The 18,394-nt window shown below is 63.0% G+C and overlaps 1 protein-coding gene across 1 annotated transcript; it reads right to left on the bottom strand.

The window, feature by feature from the left end:
* Window positions 1-70: 70 nt before the first annotated feature.
* HSD11B2 (hydroxysteroid 11-beta dehydrogenase 2) lies at window positions 71-13,537 on the bottom strand. Its single transcript, XM_038185363.2, has 5 exons — window positions 13,175-13,537; window positions 2,146-2,358; window positions 1,790-1,975; window positions 1,419-1,556; window positions 71-1,004 (listed from the first exon to the last, which is right to left on the bottom strand). Exons 1-5 carry the CDS (start codon window positions 13,440-13,442, stop codon window positions 646-648), a joined length of 1,164 nt encoding a protein of 387 aa, XP_038041291.1. The 5' UTR covers window positions 13,443-13,537; the 3' UTR covers window positions 71-645.
* Between the last annotated feature and the right edge of the window lie 4,857 nt (window positions 13,538-18,394).

The raw sequence follows: 18,394 nt of genomic DNA, 5'->3' as shown, positions 1-18,394 counted from the left end.
CGGGGCTGGCTGGGGGTGCCCCTTCTGGGCAGGGCACCCCCAAACGCAGAAGGAGACTGCGAGAGCCCAGTGGCTTATCAAGAAGAGATTTATTTAAAAAGTGACAATCACGTAGGTCATCTGGTGAAGAGCTCAGCAGTGCCCGCAGCCTCCTGCTCTCGCTGGGAGCTCGTGGAGTGTGAAACGAAGCGCGGGGAGGCAGGGCTGGCACGGCAGCACCCGCAGCGCCCCGCGCCCGACCCAGCTGCGGGGCGGTGGAGACGGATGCAGCTCCGGCAGCGGTCGGGGAGCTGCCACGGAGCTGAGAAGTGCCCCAGGTACGTCCCAGCGCCTGGTGCGGAGATGCAGAGTCAGGCAAGAGTGGCCCCGTCGCAGGATGCACGGTTAGAAAAAATACAAAAACCAAAAAAAAAACAAACGAAAAGTCTCTAGAAAAACGTTGATTCTCGCACGATAGAAAATAGATCTGCATCTGCCTGATTTGGGAAAGCGATTTGGTTTTAGGTCTAGTGCTGATTGTTCCCCCCACCCCCGTGGTGCACGAGGGCGGCGATGCCGGCGGCTGCGCACGCGCTCGGGGGCTGCTGTGCCTGGCGATCCCAGGAGAAGGCTCCCTCCTGCCCCGCGACCGCATGCGGGCTGAGGTCAGGCCTCCTTCGCCGCCGTGTGTTGCTCCGGCCGCAGCGCTCGGGGCAGCTTGGGGTTGATGAACAATCCTTTCAAGAACAAGTCTCGGACGAAATAGGGCAGGTAGCGGTGTATGAAATACATCAGCCCAAGGCCCTGCCCTGGGTAGTAGCGCACGGCGGGGTTGGCGGCCAGGAGCCCGTCCGTGATGCTGTTCACCACCGCGCTGAGGTCCTCCACGGCCACCTTCATGAACTGGATGAACTGCCGGTTGATCTCCTCCACGTAGTCCTCGCCGTAGGCCTGCAGCAGCTCCTGGGGCAGCCGGGCCACCAGCTGCTGCTTCTGCAGGTTCCAGAAGGCGGGGTCGCACGTTCCTGCAGGGATGTGAGCCCCACACCGTGAGCTGGGCGCCCCCGTCCTGCCCTGCCCCGTGGTGCCTGAGCTCATACGGCCGTGTCCAAAAAACCTCTCCAAAACCCCGGTGGAGATCTGCCACGGGGTGGGCGCTCAAAGACCGTGGAGAGGTGGTGGCTGGAGATGGTGCTCACCACCTTCAGCCATACCAGAGATAAAGGAGCAGGCAGCAGGTCCTGATCCTGACCGAACCTCCCACAGGTACCAGCACCCACACACCCCAGAGGACTCAGCCCTGAACCCATTTGGCCCCGTTCCCCGGGGTGGTGGCCGGGGATGCCCCCCCTGCGCTCACAGCACCCTGCAGCCGCAGCTCCCCCGCTGCCTTGGGTCCCTCCCCGGGGCTCCGGGTCCGCCTGCTGGGTGCCTCTCACCTGTTTTGAAGTACCCGGGCAGGATGAGGCTGACTTTGACACCCCAAGGCTGGAGCTCGCTGCGGAAGGTGTCCATCAGCAGGCTGAGGGCGGCCTTCGATGCCCCGTAGGCTGCCAGGCAGGGGAACGGGAGGTCACCTTGGAGGGGAGAAAGGACAAACCCACGGCTCCCACGCAGCTCCACGCAGAAAATACCCCTGAGAGGCTATTTTCTGGGCTGCACACCCACCCTCTGCGCAAAGGTTTGGGCTACCAAAAGCCCAGCTGGGGATGCTCGCCGTGCACCCACGCCTGGCGCATCCCTCTGGGGCACCCCGGGGTGCCGCTCCCCGACCCGTCCCCGTGTCCCCACATCTCACGGGGCTGCTCACCCGCCGGGCTGCTGACGGTGACGATGCGGCCGCCGGCGGAGCGGAGCAGGGGCAGCAGCCCCTTGGTGAGCTCCAGCGAGCCGAAAAAGTTCACCTCCATGCAGGTGCGGAAGTTGCCCAGCGGCGAGAGCTCCGCGTCCGCGATGATATCGTTGAAGCCAGCGTTGTTCACCAAACCCCAGAGACCTGGGGGAAGGGGGACGCTCAAAAAAAAGTGGCCCAGGTGGGAACCCTGCCCCCCCGGAGCCACGGGGTGCCTTGGGACGGAGCTTTTAGCGTGGCTGCAGCCAAGGATGCACACAAGCAGAGGTCCCGGGGGGGCTGTAGGCGGTACCGGGGGTGCCACGGGCGCCCACCTGAGCTGTTGGTGTGAGCCTGGATGTGCTGCAGGACGCGCTGGATGTCCTCGGGCTTGGTCAGGTCCATCTGCAGCAGCGTCAGCCTGGGCGAGCAGCTCTTCTGCAGCTCCTGGGCGCCGGGGCCCCGCGGATCCAGCACGCTGGCGAACACGCGGAAACCCAAAGCATCCAAGTGGCGCGCCGTCGCCTGCCCGAAGCCGGAGTCACAGCCTGCAAGAGCCAACAGGAGCCCCGTGGTGGCCGGTGACAGCCACCAGACGCGTGCCCCCTGCCCCTGACACCCCCAGCCCCAGGGTCCCCAGCACCCGCTGGGGACGTGACCTTGTCCTGGGGCACCCGCAGGTCACGAAGCTGCTGTTTTCTCTCTCTCGCATGGGAGGAAGAAAACACTCCCTTATCGGCAAACCCATCGCCCCGAGCGCGCCGCTGATGCGAGGAGCTGATAAAACCGCTGAGGGCAGGCTCGGCACCCGCGGGCACAGCGAGGCACCGGCCTGGCGGGCTCTGAACCGGCACAGTTCACATCCCAGAGCCCCGTGGGGAGCCAGGGGACCCCCCAAACATCCCCCTCTGGGTACAGCATCCCAAAGACCCCCTCGACCAGCCACCGTTAGACGCCGGCGCAAGCCCAGCTGGGAGATGCTGCAGCTCCCCGAACACGTTCAGCCTCCTGAAAAGTGGCCAAAAACACAGCAGCACCTGGCGGGGAAGGGGAGGGGGGGAAGAAAAAGCGATTCTGGTCCTCTCCTGCCACCTTGAAACCCCGGGGGAGCATCCCCGTGGGACGTCCCTCGTGTCCTCGGCCGGAGCAGAGCCACAGCTCCAGGGCTGTGCTGCCGGTGGGGAGATGGGTGCCACGGGGATGGAAACAAACAGCCGGCCCGGTACAGCGTGTTCCCGGGGCTGATGGCAGTGCTGATAGCTCCCCGCGCCGCCCCAGCTGCCTGCCCGCATTAACCATTAACAGGGGGAGCGCTGCCAGGCCAGCCCCATCGCCTGCACCCTCCCGCGGGGCCCCAGAGGGTGCCCTGGCACCCTTGGGTGGCTCCCTGGGGGCACCCGTGACCTGCACGGGGCAGGACGAAGGGACAGCTGGTGACCTGCACGGAGGGGGGGGGGGCAGCGAGCGGGGTTAACGCAGCCAGCCCTGATTTTAAATTAAAAATTAAAAACTAATTGGAAAAGAAAAGGCACGGGGCCATATCCTTCACCTGCAGCCAGCGTGCAGCTGCATCGCCCCCAGCCAGGAACAGGGCGCTGCCTGCTCCAGCACCGGGGCAGCCCGATAAGCCGTGCTGGGCTCGGTGTCCACGGCCGGGTCCCCATCTCCCATCAACTTTATTGCTGCGTCATAAACCCATAAAGGAGCCTGGCCGGCCGCCAGCCCGATAACACGCCCCGGAGCCGGCCGCCGCGGTGCTCAGCGGGTGGGAAGGGGCCGGAGGTGCATTTCGCCTTGCCCAACAGGGCAGGAGAAAACGGCAATAAAGATAAAGTTGGAAAATAAAAGCGCACGCAGCCGTGTCCCCAGGGCTCCCCGCTGCCTTCCCCGGGGACATGAAAGCTCCCGGTCCCAGCACAAAGCAGCACCCCTTCCGCTGCACGCCGGATCCTCAGAACACCTGGAAACCCCCCAAAAAAATCCCAGGGAGACCAAATAAATAATTAAAGAAATAAATCCCCTAAGGGAGGCTGCAGCGGGAGCCGGGCTTGTTTTGGCCCGGGCTGCTGAGAAGGGAGAAAGCGTGGCCGGGCAGCGCTGGGAGCAATTGCTGGGAGGGTTTGTGGTGCCTCGGAGGCTGGTTTCGGAAGTTTTAATTTATTCTCTCAGTCTCTCACACACACACACAAAGTCTGCTCGGGGCTGGCGGGAGGAGGGCGGCGATGCTCTGGTGTTATTTAAGGTCTCAGGCGGTGGCCGGCCGAGGAGGTTAACGCGCTGCCGGGCTTCCCGGGAGGGGAGACATGGGAAAACACAGCCGTGGCAAAAATTCAGCGTGAGAAAAGGCAAATAAAGGCCGGACCGGGGGAGGGAGGCTGCCGGGACTGGTCTCAGGAGCAAAAGAAGAGGGGTGCCGAATTCACCCCCAAAAGCACCGGTGCTGCTGCCCGACCCGTGCCCAGCACCCACGCACCCCGCGATGCCCCCGAGCGCGGGGCTGGGCACGGAGCGAGGAGCAAACCCCGGGACCGCAGCCGCTGCGCCCCTCCAGGGAGCGCTGGAGCCGGCCAGTCTGAGCCGAGGCGCTGGGCACGCGTCCTTTGGAGGATGCTGCATCACGAGGAGGCCGCAGAAGCCAGCTCTCCCCCGTCCCAGCCCCGGCTCTGCCAAATGGTTTTGCTTCGAGCGGCGAGGGGCTGCCGGCGGAGCTGCCCCCCTCCCCGGCCCTCCCACGCTGCGGCCCCGAGCCAGCGGCAATCCAGCGCCTGCCTTGGAGCAGGGGCCGAGCGGAGACGAAGCCCGGGTTGCAAAATCAGGCTGCAAACGGGGACGGGAGCCTGCCCCGGGGGCTCTGCAGGACGTTCGGCCGGATCCTGCGGCGCATTTGGGCACCAAGCGTCAGCTTTGGGGGTGGCGAAGAGGATGAGGAGGGAGATGAGCACTGCCTGCATCGTGTGCTCGGTGCTCGGCGCGCTCAGCACCTCGCATGCGCGGCGCGTTGCACGCTCGTCACTTGGCGTGCTCGTCACTCTGCATGCTCTTTGCACAGCTCGTCATATTTTTTGTGCTCGTATTTTGTGCGCGCTCATCGCGTTGCATGTTCCCCACATCGCAGGCTCTTCCCGTTTGCCTACTCGGCACATTTCGGGCTCGGTGCAGTGCATGCTCACCACGCCGCATGCTCAGCGCTCCTCGCATTGCCTCTGCCCAGCCCCAGGGATGCTCCTCACCAGCACAAGCAAAAACTCTGCAGGTGCTGAGCGCCCAGCCACCGCTCTCCTGCTCTGGTCCAGGCACGTTTTTTTTGGGGGGTGCTTAACCAGGCTATGCAGGGTGTTCACGTTTTGCTGTCTCAGGTCTCCTCCTGCAGCCGGCACCGGGGCCGGACACGTGCTCAAGGCGCCCGCCGCAGTTTTGCTGAGCAGATCTGAGCCAGGAGACAAGGCGGCTACCAAACCACAACCCCCCCCCCCCCCCCCCCCCGTGCCCACCGCCGACACGGGACGTGACGCAGAGCTGCTGGGGTGGGGGTGGCTTCCCCCCAGCCGCGTGTCCTCATCCCCACGGGGTCACATCTCAGAGCACGGGGGTGTGCGTGGGACCTGCTCGCCCCACAGCATCCCCAGGTACCCCGCTGGAGAGGGGATGCCCCTGGGGCTGAGCATCCCCCAAAGCACCAGCCCTGCTCCCAAGGTGCCTGAACCTCATCCAAGCTGAAAGAGGTGGAAAATCCCAGAGGGTGCAAAACAAAAGCTCCTCCTGCGCCCTGTGGTCGCGGAGTCTCGTGCGAGCAAAGCCCAGGGCGAGGACGGTGCCGGCCCCAAGGACACCATCAGCCGGAGGGGGGCCGGGCGCCGCGGCCAAGCGGATTAGCGCGCTGAGCTGCTTGTTTCCAGAGGCTCAAGCGCAAATCCTGCCGGGGATGCCAAGCTAAACAAGGCTGACATTTTGCTCGGAGGTGCTCCGTACGCTGCCGGGGCTGAGCCTGGCACGGGGATGGAAGGAAGCCCCCGGTCCCAGCCAAGGTGGTGACCTTCCCCTGCCCCACAAAAAAAAAGAAAACTTGCAGAGGGAGCCCCGCAGCCAGAGCAGGACACGGTGGTGGCACGGAGGGGACGGGCGCTGCGGGTGGTGATGCTGGACAGATGCAGGCAGAGCACGGGTGTCAGAGGCAAAGGGGCTGGGGGGGTCATGCTGAGCTTCTCCTCGAGGGTCTCAAGGGATGTGGGGCCACATTGCTCAGCAGAGGGACTCGGGATTGGGATGGAGAGGAGGAGGAGGGAGAGAGCAGCAAGAAACAGCATCAACAGGTGGGGAACATCCACGGCACAAAGGCGGAGGAGCCGGACATCCCCACCGCTCCGGGCAGGGGACACGGGCACCCCGAGGGGCGCACGGGGTGGGCAGGAGGAAGAAGCAAAGACAAAAGCCCGTGTGTTTGGGGCAGGGCCCCGCGGCCAACACCTCCCGGATGCCGAGCGCGTTTGGAGAGGGGAGCGATAAACGGGTGATGTCAGCCCGTGCCGAGAGGGAACAAATTCTTGGCAGGGCCACGTCGAGGGAGGGGACCGGAGCAGCACCTGTGCCCGCAGCAGCTGAGCCGCCGCAGCCGCCCCGGCCTCTCCATCCCCTTCCCCGTCACCAGGAAACTGTGCCCTGGGTGGCTTCGTGCCATGGGGTCCCCCAGGAGCAGCCCCCGTGCCCCAGGGTGGCAGGAGGTGGTGGGGAGTGGTGGAAGGTGGCAGCAGCCCAGCCCATGCTGCTTGTCCCCAGCGCGTGGGTTGGGGATGCAAGGAATGCCCTGGGAGAGGTCTTTTGGGGTGAGCAGTGTCCCAGCCCCGAATTCCTGGTGAGGGGACGGGAATGGGACAGCAAGTGACATCGCCCCATGCATGGGTGGGTGCCCCTGCCACATCCGCAGTGGTGTGTCCTCTGCTGGGACCCTGAGCCCATGGTGGGGGCTCGTGGACCAGGGGAGCTGGGGAGCAGCCCCATGCCCCATCCCTCCATTGTTTTTTAAGTCTGACCCGGAAGATCCTTTAAATTAAACGTCTGGATTTTAATAGGATTAATTTAAAATTGGACCCTGGCTCATGTTTGCCCTGACCCCAGCCCTTACAGGAAAAGGATGCTGTTGGCTGGCTGCTCTTGGTCCTCATCTCATGGGACAAAGCATCCATGGGACACATCATCCATGGGATGCACCATCCATGGGATGCATTATCCATGGGATGGATTATCCACGGGACACACCATCCCTGCGACACATTATCCATGGGACGCACCACCCATACATCCCCCCAAAAAGCCACGAGAGAACAAAAAAAAGAGCCCCAAGGGGCTCTCTGGGACCTGTTGCCCCCAAGCAGGGGCTGGGGAACAAGGCTGCCGGCTGCGGCGGGGCTGGAGCAGCCAGATGGTATGAATTACAAAGGATCAGCCGAGTGTTTATGGAGCATTATGTGCCGTAACCTCCGCCTGGGAGGATATGTTTCACTTAACAAACCAAAGAGAAGCGGGGGAAAATCTGATTTTCTGCCTTGACAACCAGCGGCAGCCGGGCGCGGCGGCGAAGATGGAGAGGAGCCCTGGAGGACGCGCGAGCAGGGCTCCCGAATTAAAGCCCATTTTGCAGCAGCAGGTACCCGCTCCAGTGCGTCAGTACTGGGGGCTCAACGTCACCGGAGGAGGGATGAGATAAATCAGCGTGGGGAGACATCAGGCACCAAAAAACCACCAGTTGCTTTCCCCCAGCCCCAAAAGCTGGGCACCACGGGTTGCAAACGAGGGGTGATGGAGTGAGGAGCTCCACTCACGGCAGAGCTGCCAGGACAGGGATGAGTCCGAGCACCTTGTGCTGAAGGAGACCAGTGCTTGGTGTGATGCTCAAGGACTGGGTTGACCCAGCCACTTGCACAGAGCCTCACAGCACGCTGCAAGCTTGCTTGCCACCCAGATCTGCCGAGCTCAGCCCAAATATTGCATCAACGGGCTCAGCAGATGCTTGTGCAAAAGCACCAGGGTCTTCCTCAGAGGCAGGGGCAATGGGTGGGGGACATCCCAGGAGACAACCCGACCCGGCACCGTGAGCTGCTGGTGAGGAACAGCAGGGCACCTGCAGGGTGCGTGCCCCCGGTGCCAAGGCCAGAGCTCGGTGCTCTGCTGCTGCACCGGGGCTGAAGGGAGGCTCAGCAAACCACGGCGGTGGAGGAAGTGCCTCTTCTGAGCAGGAGCTATTGCGGAGAGTTGGCGTTTCACAGAAAGCGTGTGCCGAGAATTTCCTAGAAGCGGCACCTCGCCGAGAGGCACCGGCCCCCCATGGGCTGGGATTTGCGCACCCCCCGCGCCCGCTCCCCTCGGCTGCTGCAGGAACCAGGCGGGGACGAGCGAGGCGGTGACAGATCCGAGCGCAAACACCGCCCGATGGCGATGGCACAGCGTGTTCCTTTCGAAGCTAATGTGGAATTTATGTCCCCCCAAGAAGAGGAAGTTGTGAGGAGCCTCAGCGATAACCGGGTGAATAATCACCTTCGGGCGGAACGCGGCGAACCAGGGACACGAGACACGAGGGCGATCCATCAGCGGGAGCTGTCGCTGCGAAGGACGCAGGGCCAGCAGCAGGGACACGTCGAGGGACAGCGGAGCCCGCACCGAAGGCAACCCAGCCTCCCACAGCACGGGGAGGCCAGGACACGGGGTGGGATCCAGGCTGGAGAGCCAGGAATCTCCACCAGCCATGACCACAATGAACTGGAGCCACGGCCGCGCTAAACTAAAGCTTTGAACTAAAAGTGGGGGGATTTAGATTAGATGTTAGGAGAAAATCCTCCACTCTGAGCGTGGTGAGGCCCTGGCACACGCTGCCCCGAGAAGCTGGGGACGCCCCATCCCCGGCAGCGCTCACTGGATGGGGATTTGGGCAGCCTCCTGGGGTGGGGGTGTCCCTGCCCGTGGCAGGGGGTGGCACTGGGTGGGCACTGAGGTCCCCCCCAAGCCAACCGTGCTGTGGCTCAGTTGGCTTTGGATGGTTTTAAGCAGCTCAGTGCCACAAGCCTATTTTGGTGCCTTGTCCCCAAAACACACGGAGAGCACCTCTGAGCACACGGTCACACTGAAGGATGGGGCACAGGGCAGCACCCATGCGCACATCTGCTTGGGACAGGCTGCTAAAGGCATAGCGCAGTGTCCCAGCTGATGTGGGGACAAGTCACCGTGGGATGGCCACGCACCAGGTTATAGGGCTTGTCCCCACCTGGGAACTGGGACCTGGGGAGGGAGCAACCACGGGTCACGGTGCCTTTGGGAAAGGATGCGAGAAATGGATGCGTGGCATGGCAAAGCAAAGCCCCAGCACTGGAGAGGAGGAATCGGGGAGGGATCACAGGTCTCCCCAAGGGTGTTTGAGGTAGAAGCTGAGACCCAGCTTGGAAAAATCACCACCAGCAGAAGAAAGAAAGAAAAAAAGAAGCCGCTGGGGCTGGCACCTCTTCCCCAGGCAGCCACCAGCCCGTCCCTCCTCGGCATCCCCAGCTGCCCGGGCAGCTCCCACCATCTGGCTCCGGGGGGTCGGCGGCACAGCGAGGGGGGCCGCGTGGCAGCAAAGCCTGTAAAGCCGAAAAGTGCTTCTCAAGATTACAGCCAAATCCAGGGACGGCACCATGTGCGACAGGAAAGCCAGCCCCGACCAAGAAAGTTGATAAAAGGCTGGGGCTTGGCAGCCCTCCAGGGAACAAGGAAGCGGGAGTGATACGATGCATGTGGAGGCACGCATGGGCTGGGGGGGGGGGAAGAACAGGGGCTGGAGGCTGCAGCGGGCGGGGAGAACAGGAGAAGGAGACAGCAGGCACACTTCTGGCAAGAGTCAAGGAAAACAACCCCAAACCGTGCCTACAGCCTGACCGCAAAGGTCCCTGACGCTTCCCACCCCGCGGGAGCTCAGATTGCGCTCTCAGGCTGGATACCGGGGGGTGAAAAGGGGGAGAGGGCAAGGGGTGAAAGCCCTACAACCCTCCAGCATGGACCACGGGAGATTATGGGAAGGTAAATGGCTCGGCAGCCTGCAGCATCACCCCACCGAGCAGGAGGTGAGCCCCTGTAAGCAGAACCGCGGCTCGGGGCGAGCCAGCGGGTAACACAACCCGGGGTCTCGGCACAGATGTGCTGCTCGTTGGCCCAGAGGGCAGCAACTGCCTACACTTCCCCGCTTCCGAGGCACTCGGCACCATCTGACATTCTCATTTCTGCAGCGAAGCCTCTGCCTTGCTGCTCTCATGTCCCTGCGTAACCCTGAGCGCTGAGCGAGCCCGCCTGGGTCTCGCCACCAGCTCCGTCCTCCTGCAGCGTGCAGCTTCGCTGTGCTGCTCCTCCTAATGAGCTGTGCTCATCGCTTTTTGGTGACACACACACACACCGTGCCCGGCGGGTCTGTGTCATTAGAGGGCTCTGAGAGGGCTCCTTCCACGGATCGGTGAGAAAAAGCTGAGCGCACGCCCCGAAATGTTTGTGGTGGGCTGGGGAAGATCGCTGGCTTTGAAGCTTATCAAGGGGGGAAGAAGGATCCTAAAGCCTTGGAGAACTGCTGACAGGGTGAGGCAAGAGCTTCAGCGCTGCAAAGAGAAGCAGAAAAGGCAGGTTTCCTGCTCCGCTCCCAGCACAACAACCTGATGCTTCTACCCCTGACCAGAGTTAAGTGCTGCTTTTTTTTCGATTTTTTTTTTTTTTTTTTTAAATGCAAAGGGTTGCTCGTGCACCAGGGCTGGGGTGTTTGGTTTGGGTCCTGCCGCTCCCCCCCTGCCCCAGCTTACAGGAATAGCTGTCCCTGCTGTTAATTTTTAATAGACCCTGGAAAACCAGGGCAGTTGCAGGGAGAGATCTGATTTGCAGCCAGCTGCTGACGGGGATCCCGGGCACCCAGGGGCTGGCACAGCCACCGCAGGCTGCAGGAGGCTCAGCACAGCCCAGGACAGAGCTTTGCTCATCTTGCCACCAGCCTTCATGAGCTGCTCGCTGCGTCCTGGACACTCCTGGGGGCTGGACGTGCTGCGTCCAGCACTTGGGAGCAATGGAAAGCACGAGCCAGAGGCATGGAGCAACCTGCAGCTGGGACAGCCCCGTTTAACCCAATTATCCACACGGTGCTGGGTGCTCAGCACCAGCACACGCTGCCCTGCAGAGCCAGCGGGACAGAATTCACCCCCAGCAGCTGGGGTGCCCAGGGACCCGGCTCCAACAACTGCTCCCCAGCACGTGCGCAAAGTGCTGAACAGCTCCGAAGTCTTCACCCACAGAAGGAGAAATGGGCCTGGGAGAGCACCCAGAGCGCAGAGGGTCGGGGTGGGAGCGATGCTGCCGCTCTCACAAGGACAGCGGTTCACCTTCAGAGCCGAGCAGCGAGAGCCCGGACATCTGGATTGAATCACGCCGTCCTGCTGCACTCACCAGATGCTTCAACATCTGGTGAGTCCATGGGAAACGCCGAAGCGCCGCTCGGCTACGCTCAAGTTGCAAAACCGCCGCTAACCTTGAATACGATCTGAGGCTCTGACCCATTTCGGGTTGTTAATGGGGCATGCGATTGTAACCAGAGAGCCTCACCAGGAAAAACGAGTTTCCCCTGCAGCGGGGAAGGAGGAGGAACGATGCTCCCGACCCAGACCTGCTGTGCTCCCATAAAACCCGCTGCCTGCCCCTGCTCACCCAGGTGCCTTGCCTGGAGCTGGGGCAATCCATGCACACCCGCTGGCCCCGCAGGCTGGTGGGCACCAGGGAGGAGCAGGGATGCGAGGGGCCCAAACCACCCAAATAACCAAATAACCCCCCCGGTCAGCAGCTGAGTACTCTGTGTTATTTTGGAGCTGCTTACTTCATCACAATCTGAGCAAAGATTCGCTCCTTTCAGCTCCTCATCCAACACACACCTTGCTGCACAGCTCCAAACACTGAAATCCACTTTTCTTGGGCTGTTTTGACGGAATCCCTGAATTTTAGACATCCCCTAGGGCCAGAAAGGACCAAAGGATGATCTGGGCTCATAACCGAGCCACGCCAGGTAGAGGGAGCGTGGGCCCTTGCTTGGGGTTGTGCTGCAGCTCACCCTGCTCAGGTGCTGGATCAGGGGAAGCCAAGCCATGGGTGTTCACCTCTGTGGAGCCAAAGCATCGGATGCTGACTCCCAGCCTGTCCCAGGAAGGTCCCGCTCCATTTTTCAAGCAGCACAGAGAGCAAAGAGCTCCGCAGCTGCTGCCTCTGCCCAGCATCCCCGGGCACCCAGCCCTGCTCCCCTCCCTCCGAGGGGTTTTGCTTCCCGTAGGCAGGAGGAGGACGCACAGACTGCCGCTCTCCCAGGGCAGCCGGCAGCCCAGCCTGCCCGGAGGAGCAGGATTAATCCTCAGAAAGCATCGGGCTAATTGGCATGCAAATGCTGGGGGGGCTGATGCTGCCCCAGACTTTCGCATCCGCGCCGTCGCAGGCACCTGCCGGAGCAGCGGCGAGGAAACGCCGACCCGGCCAGCTGCGCCTCCAACCTGTAAAACCACAAAGTATTTACAGCCCAGAGCAAACACGGCGGAGCCACGGAGGTGTCACTTCAGCACACCGGGGCAAGAACACCTTGTTCCAGCCACTGACTCACCCATTACACGGGCGATGCCAGGCCCGGGGCTGGCTTGACCCGGTGTGCCAGCAGCCAGGTGAGCCACGGGGCACCGAGCAGCGGGGACTGCTGCGTGTGGCCGTCACGCACGCATCCTCTCCAGGCTTTGTGCTCATTCAGTCATTCATTCATCCGCTGCCCTGCTCCTCGGAGGCCTCCCGGAGCTCCCACGAGCTGCTCCTCTTCCCACCTGCCCGTGGAGCTGGTGCTCCCCATCACAAGCCAAGGATGCTTGTTCCCTTCTGCAGCTCCTGGGGTGAGCTGGGGGCTCTCCGAGCCCTGCACCACCACAGGGGTGCCCACCTGCACCCCTCTGTGCCCCACGGGGCTCTGGCTGCCCCTGCTGTCCCATGCACATGGCCAGGAGGAAGGAGAGGGGACACGAGGTGCTTGCAAACGGGGACACCCCAAAGAAGTACAGCCAGGATGAAGGCACTGAGCTGGGAGCGCACGATATCTCCACATCCGAGGAGGCGTGCAGGGGCTGAGCAGCACATCCTGGGGACAGGGAAACTGCAGAGCAGGGGGCACAGCCTCGGCCACCCCCAGCAGCTCCCGGAGAGGGCAGAGAAGGGGAGAGGGGACCCCCCGGCTGGACCGGACGCGGTGCGAGCGGCTCCCCGGGGGAGGAAGAGGAGGAGGCAGCACCGAGGCGAGCCGTCACCCCCAGCATCGCGCAGCTCGGGGGGAACCCCCCCAAGGCACTCACTCACCTGTCACCAGCACGGCTCTGCCCGCCACCGGCAGCAACCTGCGCGGCGGGGCTCGGCGGAGCAGCAAGCAGGAGGCGGCGGCGGCCAAGGCGAGCCCCAGGGGTAGGGGCAGGCAGGCTCGGCACAGGCTCTGCAGGGCTGCCAGCAGCGCCAGGGGCACCAGCAGCGCCCGGCTCAGCACCACGTCCCTCCGGGCTGCCCGCAGCACCAGGCTGCCGCCCAGCGCCGCCCAGAGCGCGCCGTACGCCCAGCGCTCCGCTCGCTCCATCCGCCTCCGCCCCCCCCCCGAGCCCCCCGAGCCCCCCGCCGCCGCCGCCGGCAGCCCCCCGAGCACCGGCACCGGCACCGGCACCGGGAGCGCCTCCCGGCCGCGTGCGGCCGCCGCCCCGCCGGTTATAAACGCCCGGAGCGGGGCGGAGCTGCCGCAGCCTCGCCAATGGGAGAAGTTGGCCGGGACGGAGCGGGGACACCGGGGGGGACGGCGGGGCTCGGAGCGGAGCGGATGGGATCGGTTTGGGGTTGGTTGTGCGCTGCTCGGCTCGCTTCTGTGCGCCACGGCTCGGGCCCGTCCCGTCCCGTCCCGTCCCGTCCCATCCCATCCCATCCCATCCCATCCCATCCCATCCCATCCCACCCCATCCCATCCCGTCCCAGTTTAGCTCGCTTCGTCTCGGCTTGGCACGGCACAGGTGCAGCTCATTTTGGCTCACTTCGGCACGGCTCGGTGCCCGCCTTGCAGCAGCACCGCTGGTGCCAACCCCATTACCCGTCCCTGTCACCACCCCCTGTCCCCACAAAAGGCACCTCCCGTTGCCACCAGCCACCAGCACCCGTGTCAATCTGTGCCACCAGGAGCTGCCCCCCACCACAGACACCCCCCGGTTGTCACCCCCGTGGCACCCCGGGACCCGCTCGGCTGCTGGGGAGCCCCACGGAGGACCAGGGCCACCCTCCATCCACCCCACTCAGGTGCATCGCAGCACCCTGTCCGGGCAGGGGAGGTGTGAATCGCATCCCTGGCACTCTCCAGGCTTCCTGGGATTTGGGGCTAAGGAGCACGGGTGATCCCAAAGGATTTCTCAGCACCTCCTGCCACCCAGGTGCCACCACCCGCATCATGGCCGTGCCGCGTACAGCCGGTGCCGGCTGATGGGGCAAAGTCCTCTCGTTTCCATTTTTATTACTCCGGGTAATTGCCTCCGCCAGGCTTGCTTTATTAAGCTCCTGCTTTAATATTTCACCAACCCTCCGTGCTCGCTGATCCTTCGTGCTCCCTTGCCATGGAGCATCACCGATGCCAGCCGCGGGCCTGACCCGCGGTGCCCTCCGCGGATCGACACCAGGCTCTGGTCCCGTGAGGTTTGCCACGGAGCAGTGCTGCTGGGGACGGGATGGAGGATGCCTGCGCCACCCTGCTTCAAGAAAACCTGCCGTGGTATGGACACAACCCCCTGGGTCCCGTCGGAAACACCGCGTTTCATCAGCAGGAGGGCAGCAGCAAACAGGCTGGGGTGGTTTTTCCGGGGCGTGGTGGTGGTGGTGGGACCCGGCTGGGTTCGCAGCCCTGCTCTTCCAGGCAGGGGAATGCAGGGAATGCCGGCGAGGTAGAGGAGGAGGAGGGATGTCCCCAGCAGCAGGGCCACGGGCTCTCCCCCAGGAATCCTCTCCTTTATCACCGTGTGACATAACGCACTGGGATGAGGGGCAGTGGCCGTGCCACCTCTGCCCTCCCCAGCTTTATGGCCAGCAGCGTTCCTGCTCCTCGGGCTCCTTTCCCAAGGAGATTTCCAAGCAGGGTGCAGGATGCTCTTCCCAAACCTTACCGTCACTGAGCATCGAAAAACCTCACTGAAGAAAGGTGGTTTTCCAAAGAGCAGAATGGCATTTTTTGACCCATTCCCACTCGTTCAGCTAACTCAGCTCTTTACAAGAAATGCAGCATCACGCGAGGCTTTCAGCGGCTTCCAGCGCCCCAGCTTGTTTGGAGGCTGCCCTGCTCGGAGGTGCAGGAGCTTTGTGTCCCCCGTGCCGAACCTTTGAAAGGATTTACTCACAAAGCAGCGCTCGTGCGTACACGTTAAGGTCAGGTGAGCGTCACCATGTCTACCTGCTGTGGCCATCATGGTGTTGGCCACAAATGTTGATTTTTACAAAGCTATTGGAGGGGCTGGGGTTTTGGAGAGGGGTTGTGGTGCTGGAAAGCACAGGGCAGCTCGTCCCCAGGTGGCTCTGCAGCCTGATGTGACCGTACTGGTTGTGATGTTTTAGGAGGGGCAGATGGGACCCTTCCAAATTCATCCACCTCCTCCAAATCTGGTCTTAATGTCAGTCTGTCCACCTGTCCATCCATTCCTCCATCCCTTCCAGCATCCTGGCCGTGCCCTGGCACACCTCTCCCCATAAAGGCAGGGGCTGGCGCGTGGTGGGGGTGTCCTCGGTGGCTGCTCCTTTGGAGACAATGCCCGGCCTTGTTCCCCTCCCCATTGCTCAACACCGCAGGGTGCCTCCCCACCGCCCTGCGCTGTTGGGAAACGCCGCCGAGATCCCCATTACCTTTTGACCTACTTGACGTCTCCCGTGCCCATTTGGCTAATTGCAGCTCACCTCCCGGGGCTGGAAGCGGGGCCGGGCGGGTGGCAGGTCCCCATGGGGGCTGGCGGCTTCCTCCTGCTCCCCTCGCCCTAGGCTGTTCCTACGGCTCGGCTCGGCGGAGCCTCCCATGACTAACAGGTTTTGAGATAATTGTTCCCCTCCCTAATCTCATCCGCAGAAGATTCATTACATTGTTTTCGAAATGCCACGAGCCATTTCCAGGGGCTCGGGGCCCTGTGAGTGATGTGATTCATCCCGCACTGCTCCCACAGGTACTTTGTCTCCTCCAAAACAGCAGGTCCTTCTTCCACTGCTGTTATCTCCGCAGGAAACACCGCCCAGGTGAGCGCCCAGCAGGGCGCTTTGGCCTTTCTGGTGCTGCGACCCCCTTGGCCATCGCTCGTGGGCAGGTGGCCCTGGGTCCCATCCAGCTCTGAGGGGATGGAGCCTGGTGGCACCTCAGGCTGGGGACAGTCCAGGAGCTTTTTGCTTGTTTTCTCACACTTTGAAGTGGTATTTTTTTTGCTCCTGTCATCTCGTGCATCCCAGTTGATGGCTTCAGCCTTACCCAAGGGCTTTGACCCCCATCTGCGGGGGTTTGCAGCTCCTGGTGGGGCTGGATGGACCTGGAGCAGCTCCAAGCACGCGCCCTGCAGCCAGCCAGCCTCCTGCACGGGCTGCTTCCCAGGAAAGGGCTTCTGGCAGGTGCTTAGCACCCAGCCACGTACCCAGCCCGGATCTTTCTTGTTCTAAATCCCCTTTTCGGAAAATCCCGGGCTCTGACCTGTTGGTTCAGGTTGTGCAGGAGCTCCAGGTGTTTACAAAACACGTCCCCACTTCCAGCCGGATTCGTGGCTTCGGGAGAGGTTTCACCTTCTGGAAAGCCGTTCCCCGGTCTGACACGAAGCGTTTCTGCTTGGATGGAGATCGCGGGTCACCGTCCCCACCCAGCCCTGGCAGCCTCCTCGCCCTGGGCTTCCTGCACCGTGGTGTCCCCGGGGCTGAGCTCCCCAGACACGCTGCCAGGAGCTGGATTAGCACCACGAGGACCTCTTGCCAGGGCTAGGAAGCTTTGGTGACACTCAGCTACTGCCACAGGCAGGGGTACCTGGCCCTGCACCCCTTCCCAGCATGGTACCCACGCCAGGCTGTGCCAGCAGAGGAGGGGAAGCTGGTTGGCATCTCCAACATCTTCATCCCTAGAGCAGCACAGGGCAAAACGCTTTTCTCCATCACATCAGCCCAACATCACCGCTTATCTCCCTTCCCTGCAGTTGCCGCAGGTCCTCAGCCTGGGTGTTAGGGTGATGGAGCAAGCACGGCTTCCTCTTGGCCACGAGACCGGTCCAGGAGCATCCTCAGGTGACATCCTGCCTCCTCCGCCCCGAGGGACCAGGGCAGTAGGTCACAACCGTGGTGACCTGGATCCTGCCCTCCACCTCTGTGCTCCGTGCTGCCGGGAAGGGCAGGCGCAGAGCCGAGTGCGTCACCAGCCCGGGGTTGCTCAAGAGGCAAAGGATGAGTCCTGCAGCGGAGATGGTAGGAGGAATTTGGGGGAGGCACCTGGCAGGTGGCCAGGTCTTGCAAGAAGTTCTCTTGATGTGTCTATCCCAGGAACAAACGCGAGGTTATGATGTCTGTGGTGCCCGAGCACGAATTTCGGGAGGGGTGGAGGAGGCAGGGGATGTCTCGGAGCACGAGGGGACAGGCTCCTGCTGTCGTTCTTCGCACCCTAACGGCGAGGAGACAAACTGCTGCAGGAAATAGCAGAAACGGCACCAAATCCTGCTGGGCTCTGCTTTCTGGAGCGGGGCCAGCACTTGGTGGGGTTCGGGGATGAGACCCGGAGAGAGTGTGGGAAGAGAGGAGCAGGTCCCAGCCAGGCGAACGAACATCCAGGACCAAGGACGTGGCTGTCACCTCCTGTGACAGCGATCACCCGGCTGCAGGACATCTCACAAGGGACAGCATCTGCGTGTGTGGGAGGGGGAGATGTGTCCACCCCCTGGGCAGCAGAGGTGAGGAGAGCGAGCCGAAGGCCCCCAGGTGACTCCTTGGGGACCCAGGGGACACGGGGTGCCGGGACAGGCGCTGTGGGGACACGGCCTCGGCGCGGTGCCGTGCGCGTGGCCGCCGTGCCCCCTCGTGGCAGCAGGACACAGCTGGGACAGTGGGTGGCCCGGGGCCAGCGGCACGCTGGTGGGTCTCCATGAGGATGGGGACAAGGAGAAGGGCCGGAGATGCCACCAGCAGCATCCTCCAGCGCACTCCTGGGGGTGCAGCACCCTGGGGCATCCCAAACGCAGCACTGCTGGTGGCACCCTGTCCCCAAGGAGCCCCCACGCAGCCCCCTGGGGACCCACGAACCTGCCTCTGCTCCTGCATCCCGACATCCCGCTCCATCCCGGGGTGAGGGGAGGGGGTGGCACGCTTGCCTGATGGCTTTTTTGGCACCAGGCTCTGGTGCCGCGGCCAAGCCAAGCACTTTCAGGCGCCTCTCAAGGGCAGCGTGTGCTGGGGGCCGGGTAGGGAATCTTGGAAACATCCCCAAGGCTGCAAAGCCAAAAAAACAGCTGGAAAATAAACTGAGAGGTTGGCGGAGGCCTTCAGTGAGGACACGGCCTCTGG

Source organism: Anas platyrhynchos, chromosome 12, assembly GCF_047663525.1.
Source record: "Anas platyrhynchos isolate ZD024472 breed Pekin duck chromosome 12, IASCAAS_PekinDuck_T2T, whole genome shotgun sequence".
Lineage (NCBI taxonomy): Eukaryota > Metazoa > Chordata > Aves > Anseriformes > Anatidae > Anas > Anas platyrhynchos.
Note: the sequence above shows the minus strand (reverse complement) of the source record. Positions and strands in the feature narration are given on the sequence as shown.